This window comes from Rhopalosiphum padi, chromosome 4 (genome assembly GCF_020882245.1).
Source record: "Rhopalosiphum padi isolate XX-2018 chromosome 4, ASM2088224v1, whole genome shotgun sequence".
Taxonomy (NCBI): domain Eukaryota; kingdom Metazoa; phylum Arthropoda; class Insecta; order Hemiptera; family Aphididae; genus Rhopalosiphum; species Rhopalosiphum padi.
Window position 1 is genome coordinate 14,678,099 of NC_083600.1, and position 13,045 is coordinate 14,691,143.

At 26.2% G+C, this 13,045-nt stretch overlaps 2 protein-coding genes across 4 annotated transcripts in view; one reads left to right on the top strand and one right to left on the bottom strand.

Annotated features, from left to right (window-relative positions):
• The window catches only part of LOC132930525 (14 kDa phosphohistidine phosphatase), a 155,395-nt gene that overhangs the window by 110,258 nt on the left and 32,092 nt on the right, over positions 1–13,045 (bottom strand). The window lies entirely within an intron of this gene.
• Positions 1–13,045, top strand: part of LOC132930157 (arrestin homolog) — a 99,896-nt gene that overhangs the window by 56,955 nt on the left and 29,896 nt on the right. Inside the window, exon 2 of the mRNA XM_060995859.1 lies at positions 7,789–7,883. Within this exon, the coding sequence (XP_060851842.1) occupies positions 7,792–7,883 (92 nt within the window). The 5' untranslated portion in view covers positions 7,789–7,791. The remainder of the gene's footprint in view (positions 1–7,788; positions 7,884–13,045) is intronic.

The following is a 13,045-nucleotide window of genomic DNA, read 5'->3' on the forward strand; positions in this document are numbered from 1 at the left end:
TTGGGTATAAATTATTTAAGGGTTATATCAACTGTCTTGACTTTTTACCACTAATTTGATCTGATGCTCCTGCATTTAACTCGAGGAATTGATGTTTTCACGTTGACTTATTTCAATGAATTATTTTTATAATATTTCAAAATGCCGTTTAAAAGTAATTTAATAATATAAACAATTTTGATTTTAATTATAATCCAAAAGTTAAACTGCATATTTATAATTTATTGTAAATAATTGTAATTGATTGTCTATTAATAATACTATTTAAGATTTAACAATGTTCATTGGCCGCTCTTGCAGTACGTTTATTATTATTGTTTATCATTAAACATTATAATAAAATCAAAAAATAATAACGATAAAACGGAATATGACGTAATATAAACACATATTGATATCGTAAATCGTTATGATTAAAATAAATTCATAATAACACATACACACTGATAGTTTATATAATAGCTTATTAAATGTGTTAATAAAAAAACAATCTATATCGTTTAAAAACGAAATACTTTAAATATCCAAAATTATACCCGGTTAAATATTGTTTTTCCCACTTTAATAGACAGTTTTAAACGATTATTATTTTGTTTATTTTACTGCAGATAATAAACATTTTTAGTATCGATAGAAAATTTAACGCTATGACGTCACGTTATAGATAATTCAAAAGTATATCGTTTATTTATTCAACTTAATAACCTTACGTCGTATTAAGTACGGTGGTTATAAAAACAGTAGCCATTAGTCGTTACTTACGCCATAATATGTCTGTCTGACCGGTCAAACGCAAATATATACTCATACCAACTAAAAACCACCACACCGACATGTGCCAGCGACATATTTCCTGTCTTAATACATACTCATCCCTACGTAAACCGAAGCTAATAGCGGATGTGCGTTACGAGTTTGTATCTTAATAATAACAATAATATATAGCATACGCGTGCCAGCCGAAATGCGCGTGTTCGCATTTATATATACGACTGAAACTATACATGCAGCTATAATAACGGTATAGCTGATCCTTATTTAGCGTGAGTACAATTTATTTTTCCGCGTTGTGCGCAATCCGTCGGAGGAATTTTCCTCAGAAAATTAGACATATTACACGAACATGTATACTTAGGAAGTGTTATTTGATGTACAACATAAAGGGGAAAAATCCGCAAGAACACATAGTACGCTAAATTATTAAGGAACCTGTACAGCCGGTGACAATCAGTCACTTTTCGAATTTTTCCCAGCGTTTAGGCGTGCCCTCGAGGGTGCGGCTCTAAAGGAAATTGCCTTCCGCTCCAATTTTCAGAGTAAAACTACTCTTTCCACTCTTTACAACTAGTGCGTACTACGCCCACTATTCGATTCAACTCTTTTGTTTGCATACATATACATACAAACATACACACACACATGCATATACAATATACATACAAACATAAATACATAAGCACTCATTTAAGACAAACAAACACCTACTTATAAACACATTATATATTTTATTTAGAGTCAACAGACATTATTATTAACGATTCTACACCAAAATGCTTGGTCACATATTATTTACAGTGGCGAGAAAAATTAAAAATTTTCAATCGCAAATTTGAAAAGATTGCGTCCATAGAAAATAATTAGCGAAATTCCGAACAAAACAAAACTCGCCAAGTTCATGCTTATACCTACATCTATACATTTTTAATATTAAAGCATATTCTTAAATTCATAAAACTTAAATATAAATGGTAATGAGATGAAAATCTGGTATATACCTAAAATAGATTTAATTAGTTATTTTCTTATCAATTAGTTTAAATAAAACTTAAAATAAATTCTTCAATCACTTTGCAAACAAAATAAATCGTTATTTTGAAATTTAAAATAAAATTTACAAAATGTATGGGTAAATTAAAATTAACATAATGTAAAATGTTGTATGAATACAAATCACATCATTTATACTTTTTTAATGCTACTAAATTAATACATGCACTAAGACGTACGTTTAAACCTTAAACAAAATCAATGATTTCAAGTAAAACTGAAACGTTTGAACTAATAGAGAAAATAAAAGTAATCACAATTATAACTTACAGATGTAAAAGTACTTTACAAATAATTGTTTTATGAATATGAGTTTATCGATTAAAAATCGTTCTAATGTGAAACATACATTAAAATAACGTATATTCTCTATTGATTAAGACCTTATGGGTTCGCATTGTTTCGAAATGGAAAGGAAAGAAAAATTTATTTTAACTAACAAAAAATTTACAAAGAAATAATTTATTTGTAATAGTTTATTTGGTTAATATAAAAAATAACCTCATACATCTGTTAAACAGATTTTTCAGAAATATTTTTGAACGTACCGTGGAAATTATTGAAAGGAACCTGTCGTTTATAAATTGGTAAGTAAATTAGCAACGAACCGAAAACGATTAGTCAAGTTACCGAGAAACTCCGTTCACACATGAACTATATGTATGTACAAATGTTAGGATTACCGCATGAGCGCATTTTATCAAATGTTGACTGTCGCAATAACTTAAAATCACCGATGACTGGCAATATCCATATAATATAAAAATGTATCGTATGCTTGGTAAACATTCTGGAAAATAAAATTATTTTTAGAATCTAACAATTTATGAAACACATTCGCAGCGACCGGTGTTTACGAAATTGATTTTTATTCAATTTAATGTATACTAACAGTATACTAGTTCGTTTGTAACTACTTAAAATCTATTTGCTGCACATAAAGAAGAATATCAATTTATTCTTTTTTGGGTGGATTTTAAGTTTTAAGGTTTCAACACTTAGAAATATAAATGCATAACAAGTGCAGCAGCATTTGTAAGACTGAAACAACACACAATTATGCAATTTTAAATGACACGATACAGTTGCGGCTTACCATTGCGTGATAATAATTACATATAATATGCAAAATAAAAAAATAAATAAATAACATACTATATCACGTTTACACTTCAAATAAAAAAAACTGAATGAGTCTAAAAAATAACAAAAACGTGCAAATTTAAATGTCAACATTTACCGGACGTCTATATTTCGAAAGTCAACAAACGCTAGTATACAATTTTCTAACCTTCAACAGTTCAACAAATCGTTTTGTATACGTCGGTATGGCTATTTCCAATGACAAATTATATTCAATACGGACAATTGCATCAAATTTTATAATGTTGTCGTATAGCAATGCCAAAGAGTATTACATAAAATTAACTGGCATTGTACATTTTATTGTGTTATTCAAAATGCAAACCTTAACAAAGTCAATTCTAGGTACTATTCCTGCACATACTCAATACACTTATATAAATAAGCGATAAACTAATCAATAACTTCAATAAAACAAACTATATTTTTTAATGAAATAAGTTAAAAGTTTTTAATACACTTTCTTAAACTGCCTATTAAATGGAAAATAATATTCAAATTTATAAAACACAAGCGTGAATAAATTAAATGTATTTACACCGTGCAATATAATTCTATAAAAGTATCTATTATTTTCCTCCAAACCTAATCTAATGTTTTTTAAATTTATGAAATCTTGTAATATTTAAAAAGCAATAGATTTTTTAAATAAGTTACAAATATCAAGATTTTACAGTTTATTTGATCAAATTATGTTAAATGTTAATTATTTTAAATACCGAATAATCTCGTAGAATGTTCAATTTTACGAGAAAAATTATGTCATAAAAATTAGTCCTCAAAAATAAATAATAATATTAATTATAATTCATGTCAAAAAATACCATTCAACTATAGATTTAATAATGTTTTTAATATAACATTTATGAAAAGGGTTTATTATATACTTAAATTTAATTAAAATTAGTTTAAAGAGATTACATAAATAATTTCAAGAATAACAGAAGATTAATTTCCATAAATATTCCAATTAATATATATTTTCTACGATCAAAGAATAAAATTCTAAATAACTTTAAAAGTTGAATAAGGAATATTTTGAACAAGAAGTCAATTTCTTCTGTCTTTGTTAAAATACATTTATATTTATTTTGAGATGTCAACAACGTAAATGACAATATAATATTATAGACTGTACAGATATAATATTATTATTATATGAACACAGCTTTGTACAAAATAATGCGTAACTATAAGTTCAAAAGATCTGTGAAATTGTTTTGTTTAAACTTCTGAACTCTTAAAAAATAAATATCGTAATATCTATACTTAATTAGATGAAGGTATAACTTGGTTGTGTACCGAACAATTTTACAAAAATATAAACAATTCTAAAACAGTTTTATGAATAAATTATCATAGAAAAATATTAATACAACAACATAATAAACTACTAAAATTACCAAAAACTAAAGTCCTACGAATTTGTATAAGTGTACTGCAATGACATAAATGGGGACAACTTAAGCAATTCTAACCTTTGTAGTCTACATAATATAATGTAATAATTGTTAAAAATCTTCCTTGTTCATTTAATCATTTCAAAAGTTATACGCGTACTATTTATTTTAAATATTAAAAATAACTAAATCCTTTAGAAAAAAATTATTATTAAATAGAATATTTTGAATGTAATGTATATACACATGAGACAATGGTTTTTACACTAATTAAACTATACTATATACTTATGCTTATTTTTCCACCACTTAAAATGTGTACGCTAAATATTATATAGTTATAATTACAAATATACAAATAAATTGTAATAATACAAGTAAACTACACGAAATTTAAAATTTAAATTTTAGAATAAAACATAAAAATAAAAGAATTATGCCTGTATTTTTAACCATTTATTATTGATTAATATTAATTTCATATTTTAAAAACGTTTATATTAAAATTTATGAAAAAAAAATCAACGATATAAAAATATTAATATGTGCGTTTTTAATAATTATTATAATATTATGATTCTAACTTAGGATTCTATATATAATAATTATGACTACATAACAATACATGCATTTAAGCTATTATACTCACGTAAATAAAATAGAAAAAAGTTATATAAAATAATTCATTAACAAATCTTTAATATTTTTAACCGGAAAACTACAAAAATACATTTATTATGCAATAAAGGTGAATATACAAACCACTCCCCAATGACCCAATACCAAAGGAAAGTAGTTAAAAATTTTGATCGTTGAACTTTTCATTCATACTGTCACCTTTTTCGTAGACGATTAGGTCAACATGAGGGAATAATAAAACAGACATACTTTTTCTCAATCCCTTATGTACTATCCCTCTTTTAAATATGATAGTTAAAACTTTTATGTTTCTCGTTTTTGTGTACGATATACAGATGACAAACTCATTAATAAAGCTTTCTAAAACTTAATACTCAAACTTCAGAAACGTTATGATTTATAACTCAATAAATCGAATACATAATACGAATATTAACGTTTTTTTAAAAATAAAAAATAAATCATTGTGAAAAATGTATTGCAAAAATTTGTTTTTATTATTATTATTATGTTTAATTAATAAAAATGCAATATTAAAATAATTAAGTTATAAATAACTACATGCATTTGTATGGATGTAATTTTATTTTATACACTTATTTAGATAATATTCACCTCCCTCTTATCAAGGAATTTATAGAATAATTATCGTAATTAATCTAACGTTTAACTTATTGAATTTAAATACAGTATAGTTATTATACTCTAATAATATGTATACCTACATTTTTTTTAAATTTATAAATGAACAACTTATTTGAATAATGTATTTAATAACTATTATTTATTTATTTATATAAAAAACTCAATAACTATAATCTAAAATGACGTATTAAAATGTAAATCTTAAATAAACATTAAAATTTAAAAATTTATTAAAATACCATCATGAAGTTAACGTATATATAGCTTAAAACCTACCAACATTATTATCTATAAACATTCACGCACTAACAATAACAGTAAGTAACATTCTTTATAATAACTCACTGTGTATATTATTATATATAATAAAATAACTTTAGAATATTTTCTATTTGAGTGTGTAATCATATGCATAACAAAAAAAATTCTTAGTAAAGAATTTTAAACATGGCGTTTAATGTGCAATGTAATTTTCTTTTATAAATATTAGCATTTTCCCTGTATAAAAATTGGCAAACAAAAAAAAGTACCCGATAAAAGTTTTTGAAATTATATTATGGTAATATTAATTTATCAAATATAATTTAAAAATTCTATAGGAATATAAATAAATTGTTAAGTACACATAAAGTATTATGTTGAGTTTGTGTGACTAAATAAACATCGCACAATATTTAAATAAATTATTATATAAGTTTTTTAATATATTGATTTTATTACATGAATAGATTTTCTCGTAGTATAAATTGAATAGAATCACATCGCAAGCTTCAAAAAAAACAATTTATTTAGAATAATTATAAGACAGTAGGTTGTCATCATACACAGTACTATCAATTGATAGACAAAAAAAGGTTCACTGTGTATTATTTACGATTGATTTTCGTCTTCTACGCACCAATGTAGTAATAACGCATACACGGAACGCCGTGTTATCAACTTATAAACATATACATTAATCAATTTTTATTATACCTACCATAATTTATAAGCTGCATAACGCGCATAATATAATAACTAATGTAACATAAATTATAGACTATTATAACTTAGATCATAGATAATTAATTATTATAGAGAAATATTATAACTCTATTGTTAATACTAAAGAAAATATCCAAATGTTAAAAAAATATATATTTATAACATTAAAGTATCTATTAATATAAATAATTCTACACAAATTATAAGATTATAAAAAAATATAATTCTAAAGATTTAATGAATCATTATCAACACTTTCTGAATAGTAAATTTAGTTAACTGAACTAATCATAATATTATGAACCTTGATATATAACTCGATGATAATAATTATTGTAAAACAAATATACACAGTAATTTTCTTAGCGATATTCCTTATTCAATGTCACTTTTAATTTATTATTTTGGTGATAAAACTGATAAATGATAATATATTTATTTTTTTATAATACCAAACATATTTTCTAAAGCGACTTTTTATTGATTTCAGTGAAATTTAATTTGTGATATTTCCGATTTTATTGACAGAACCCTATCACATAAGCTGCATATTTTGTCCGATACAACGATCTGTTGACGTAATGTATAAGAGAAGGTAATATATATATATATATATATACACAACATTTATCCGACATTGAGAAGTGATTCATCATCGAATGTAATTCATTCTATAACTTATTTTTTTTATCAAAAAGGGATGAAAAATCGGCCACTGGGTTACAAGCAATCGAATTGAATAATCCCAAAGGGTTAGATACCTTGATAGAATTAATAAAAATAAATAATTATTAATTTATATGCACGCAAAAGTACTAAACCGAAATTTAACGATACGACTAAAAAAAAAAAAAAAAAACTCAACTCCTTAAAAAATAATAAATATAATACGTACGTATTATGTATTGTATTCGTGTACGGTAGTGGAAACGAAGCGATAATTTTAAACCACTACGTTTTAATATTTGTATGAAATTAACCGAAGCGAAATTAAATAATATAATTGTTGAAATACACGAATAAACACTGTATCACACAAACAATGCCCTACAAAAATAACTCATATACTCGAAATATACCTTTTTATATTATATTTCGGCCGTATGTGTGTCTGCAAAACATTAAAACTTTTCGTGGTACATGATTCCAGGTGATGACAGCTGCCCAACAACAAGGCCTGGATACGACGATCGCCATGTCGTCGGAAGACCACGAAGACAACGAGCCATCTAGTTCGAGAGATCTGTAAGTTAACCCACGTGTCGTATACAAAATTAAACCAGCGACGAGTTTCGCAGTTATAGTAGTATCATATAATATGTTTAAGTTATTACGGTAATTACTCGAACGTGATATACGAAAAGCATCTCTGGTATCGTAAAAAACAACAACAACAGCAACAACAATAATAATAATAATAAAAGTAATAAATATATGCATCACTGACGGCGCACAGTTTTAAAAGGTCACCCCTTTCCCCGCAAACACGCTCTACCAATTCGCCCTCTACAGACACAACATAATTAAAACGCCTGACCTGACATATTCCGTTAACTTGTTAGCGTGTTTGCTTGTATAATAAACGAAAAAACAACTACACAAACACGAAAGGAAACAGATACGACGGCGGGAGAGGTTTCGGCATAAGTGCGGGGAGAACAACAAGAGATGGGACGGGATTTAAGTGAACGCGTGTGTGTATCCGCTCGAAAGTCTCACACGCGTAAACTTCACAAATCGAATTCAATATATTATAATATATTTTCGGCAGTCGATGAAAATCCGTCCCGTCGTTTACCTACACACACATTCACATAAACATTATACATATTATACATATATACATATATACACTTACTATAAAGTCGACACATTGTTTCACCAATATATACGCATTCGCGTAAACATAAATTTATTCACTGGAACTTTGTGTTCGATTGAAAATGGGCCATGAAAACGACAAGACTTTACAATGGATTTTTTTACATTTAAAAATGGTCCTCACCGCACCATTTGTATAAATAATGTACGTTTGTTAAACAAAGTAAGACAGGACGTCGAACGCCTTATAGACAAACAAATGTAATGTTAGAATTCATAACGTATAGGAACGCGGTGACTTCCCGTCTCGTTGACACATTTATTCGACCACGATTAAGTATACAGAGGAGTAGGGTTTTTACAAGTAGTATTTGTGTTTGTAATACGATATGTTTATCCTCTCTCCCTAGTTGAGCACACAACGAATTATAACAAAATAATACTCATATTTATGTCGAATAAAATACTTTTTTCTTACTATTTTTTTTTTTTTTTTTGACAGCAGATAAGATCAACAAAATAGGAATATGAAAACCATCAATCGACTCATTTTTTTTCCCATTACATTACAATTCATTGAACGTCAAAATGCCTTTCTTAATAATCAATAACTGATGAATAATGCATTCATAATGAAAACTACATTAATATTGTGGTGTAAACAAAATAGCCGCATGCCGTTGTCGCATAATTTGAAATCCCCGAGTTTATTACCGTTGTAGATATTGACTTTATTGTATCAGAATTATCGTAATGCGCAGGGCAACAGACAACCACAAACATGGAATACTATGCACACAAATTTAATGCTGCAACGAAAATATTAATATTCTGTATAGCGTGTATAATTTATATAGTGTGTGTATGTGTACTGTGTGTGTTGTATAACACGGTAAACAAGATCTGTTAATGACTTATTATAGTACACATATAACTCTAAATTATATAACAGCGGTGAAACGATAATAAATCTTAATGTCATATCGAGAGATTCACTATTGCGTACGTTTTACATTCAAGCGATATAACATAATATTATGACATGCTGCCAATAGTTGGTATGAAAACAATTTATATGATAGAGGTAAAATATGGGTTTTCTCGCGTAAAATTAAGACCGAATCTCGAAGTGCAATCTACGTGTGACATTATTTCTGATCGATTGCTTACGACGTACAGAATAATATATATATATATATATATATAAACTTGAACATACTTCCTTCCTATACTACAAAAAGGGTTTATAAAAAAAATTACAACTGAAGTATAAAAAAAATGTATATAAAACGCGCATGACTTAGAAGTAAAGCCAAGCCCTACACGTTGAAAATGTTTAAAGTAACTATGAATAAAACTTGATGTAAAACGCGATATAATATTATATAATGCGACTACAGAAAAGATAATCCTTTCATTTTGATCGTATGTATTACACTATTATGACAATACATGTATATTGTATACATGTAAATTAATTTTGTTTTTAAACCTGTTATACAACACATATTTTTCAAATATACCTGGTAGATATACTATATTAATGAAGAATACGTCTATAGTACACTATTTGTAAATAAGTACTAATAAGTACTACTTATTCTATATTTTAAATTTTTTTTCATACACTCAATTGTTAAATATCATGCACTGAAAATTCCTACTGGAATTTTTGTAGTAGATACACTACAAAATAGTAATAATAAGTATATTATAGAAATTATTTCGACAATTCTATAAACACCATATTACCATGACCTACTAATATTATCATAACAAAATATCTGAATCCAGTATTTTGGCTTACAATAACCATACCGATTTTGATCTTAACAACCGTCAATCTTGACATATGAAATCATATATATTTATATGAAGGGCATTTTGCCCGTGATTGACCCAACCGCTTATTTATTGGATTTTGTGATTTTCCTGTCCCGTGTCACCTTAGATAGGTGAACATTTGTTGACTGTAATTACATTATTAACAGAATATGATATAATGTCACATCATATATCACGTTCGTTTAAATGAGGCTACAAACAACTATATCGGTTGAGTATAACAGAAAACATGATAATCGGAGGGAAGGAGAAGAACGGTGTATATAAATGAATAAATGTTAGTCTCGGTGGTGATTACTTAGAAATAGCGTAAATTTAAAAAAAAATGTCTATATGTACATATATGGTGGTGTAGTAGGTGATAATTTTGGTAGTAGAGAAGGTGATTTTCACTTGTTTATAAATCCAGTAAATCGACATTATACATTTGTTTAAAGTATGGATCACACTAAATTGATCCGAAACAACGGAAGGGAAAAGTCGTTTGGTTTTTTACCGAGTGTACCTTTGTTTCATTTGTGATGGACAATCAAAGCTTATATTATATTATATAACATTTTGATAGAATTTCGATGTTTCACATTATTAACACGTAGTAGACAATAGAAAAATCGGAATTGTCCGTCGAATTTAATCAATAAACGTAGTACTGAGCAAAGCGGATTTTCTCATACTTTATTCTTTCATTTCATTAAATTTTTTTCTATGCACAACATTTTTAATAAGCTCTATATATGACTAGTAAATGGGTTTTCAACTTCATTAAAATATTTCGAAAATTATGATCTGAATTAACAAATAATTTGTATGAATTTATAGTTGTAACTTTGTATGAAAAAATACACACCACTTCAAAGTCTATGAAAAATAGACATTGGCCGTAACATTCATAAGTAACTTTATTCTCTAACAATGGACATCGTATTATAGCATAATTTCACGGTATTATATTTTATTCATATACAATGTTTGTTATTATTATTATTATTTTTATTTTATATAAAAAAAACAGAAAAAAGTTCAAAATGCACTCAGTTAGTCAATTATGATTACTTTATCAAAAATACGTGTTCCAACATAACACTTTGTAGTAAATTAAAAGACCATTTAATTATTGGTGCACGCGTGGTAAATACACTAATTATAGGAATATGACTTTATAAAACATAAATAAACATTATACCTATGCATACATTTAACTATATTCACCTCTTTAATTTAGGTTTTCTGGATTTAATTAAATTCCTTATTCTAAGATTGGCAGTTTTTAATTAAATATTCTATATTAAACAGTTCACGGTTCATAGTGTTTAGATTTGATCAACCAAAGTAAAATTCAGTAATACGTTCAAAATTTAATAAGGATTATCTTATTTTTTATCAGAACTAAATACGTAAGATTATACCCAAACTGTATGATACTCAGTTTTTTTTTCAAACTATACAATTGGACTAGGACACAATTTAACTTCTACTGTTCAAATTAACTAAACTATTCTCAGAGTTTTAAGTTATAACGTAATTATTTTTAAACAGCTAAAATAAAAATTAATATACGTGTTTTAAGGTCACGTAACATTTAATTTCTCACTAAATTTTTCAAATTTCTTAGACGTTTTTGTTATATATTTATAAGTTTAAAATAGTCAGTTAATTTTCAACAAATGTAAATTTTTTTAAGCAAAAAACGTTGGTGTTTGTAATAAATACAAATTAACAATATTCTAATGAAATTTACGTACATTATACACAAATTCTCACAAATGATATGTTAATTTTATTTATATTTAACATTAAAATGTTCATAACAACTAATTTATTAAAAAATATGTTAATAATATGCACTTGACTTTAGGGCACTGTTTTCTCAAGTACGTAAAGCATTTATATATTTTTGTATGTTAAAATCAGATTAAATAAAATGCACATATTATTAATAATGAAATAAATTACATATAAAATTATTTTCTCAAAATAAAACTATTTTCACATAACTAAAATAATATTACTATTCCTATTTAGTGCTTTATTTATTTATTTTATTTGATATTATGGTAAACAAAACAAGTTATAAAATTTCAAAAATAATTATGTCCCCTAGATAAGATTTTAAAATATAACAAATTTTGGCATATATTATTATCATTCCGAGTACTAAACTTAAACCTGTTGTCGTTTCCATTGAATACCTAAACTGCCACATTACCTTTTTAATCGTAATTTTACAAATATTTTTGTCACTTCATCATACCACAAGCAATCAACGTTTCCGTTGATTTGTGACTGTTTTAAAATAATACTTCGCCACCTCATTGCGTGATGATTTTTTAAAAACGAAAAATCTGATTCGCTTGAGATATACAACCACATGAAATTTGAATATTGTATGCGTGTCGTTCTCGTTTGGGATAAAAAACAAATGTGATAAATAATACTTTAGGTGTAAATTACTTAAATATTTATAAATCACTTTTTAAGACCTTTTCAGGCATGATTCAATTAAATTTACTTAAAGTAATACTCTCTTATTGGCGTTCCTCTAATTATAATTTGGTAGCAATTTATACATTTTCGACCTTTGCCAAAGTTTTCATATAATGAGATTCTTGAACGAATATTGTACCACTTCTTGTAAATTCTCAGTCTCACCAACCGACGCATTTTAATTATAAATGAATATATTTTTGGTATATTATGTATAAACCAAATAACTTCAAAAGGCACATATTCTAATGCGGTTA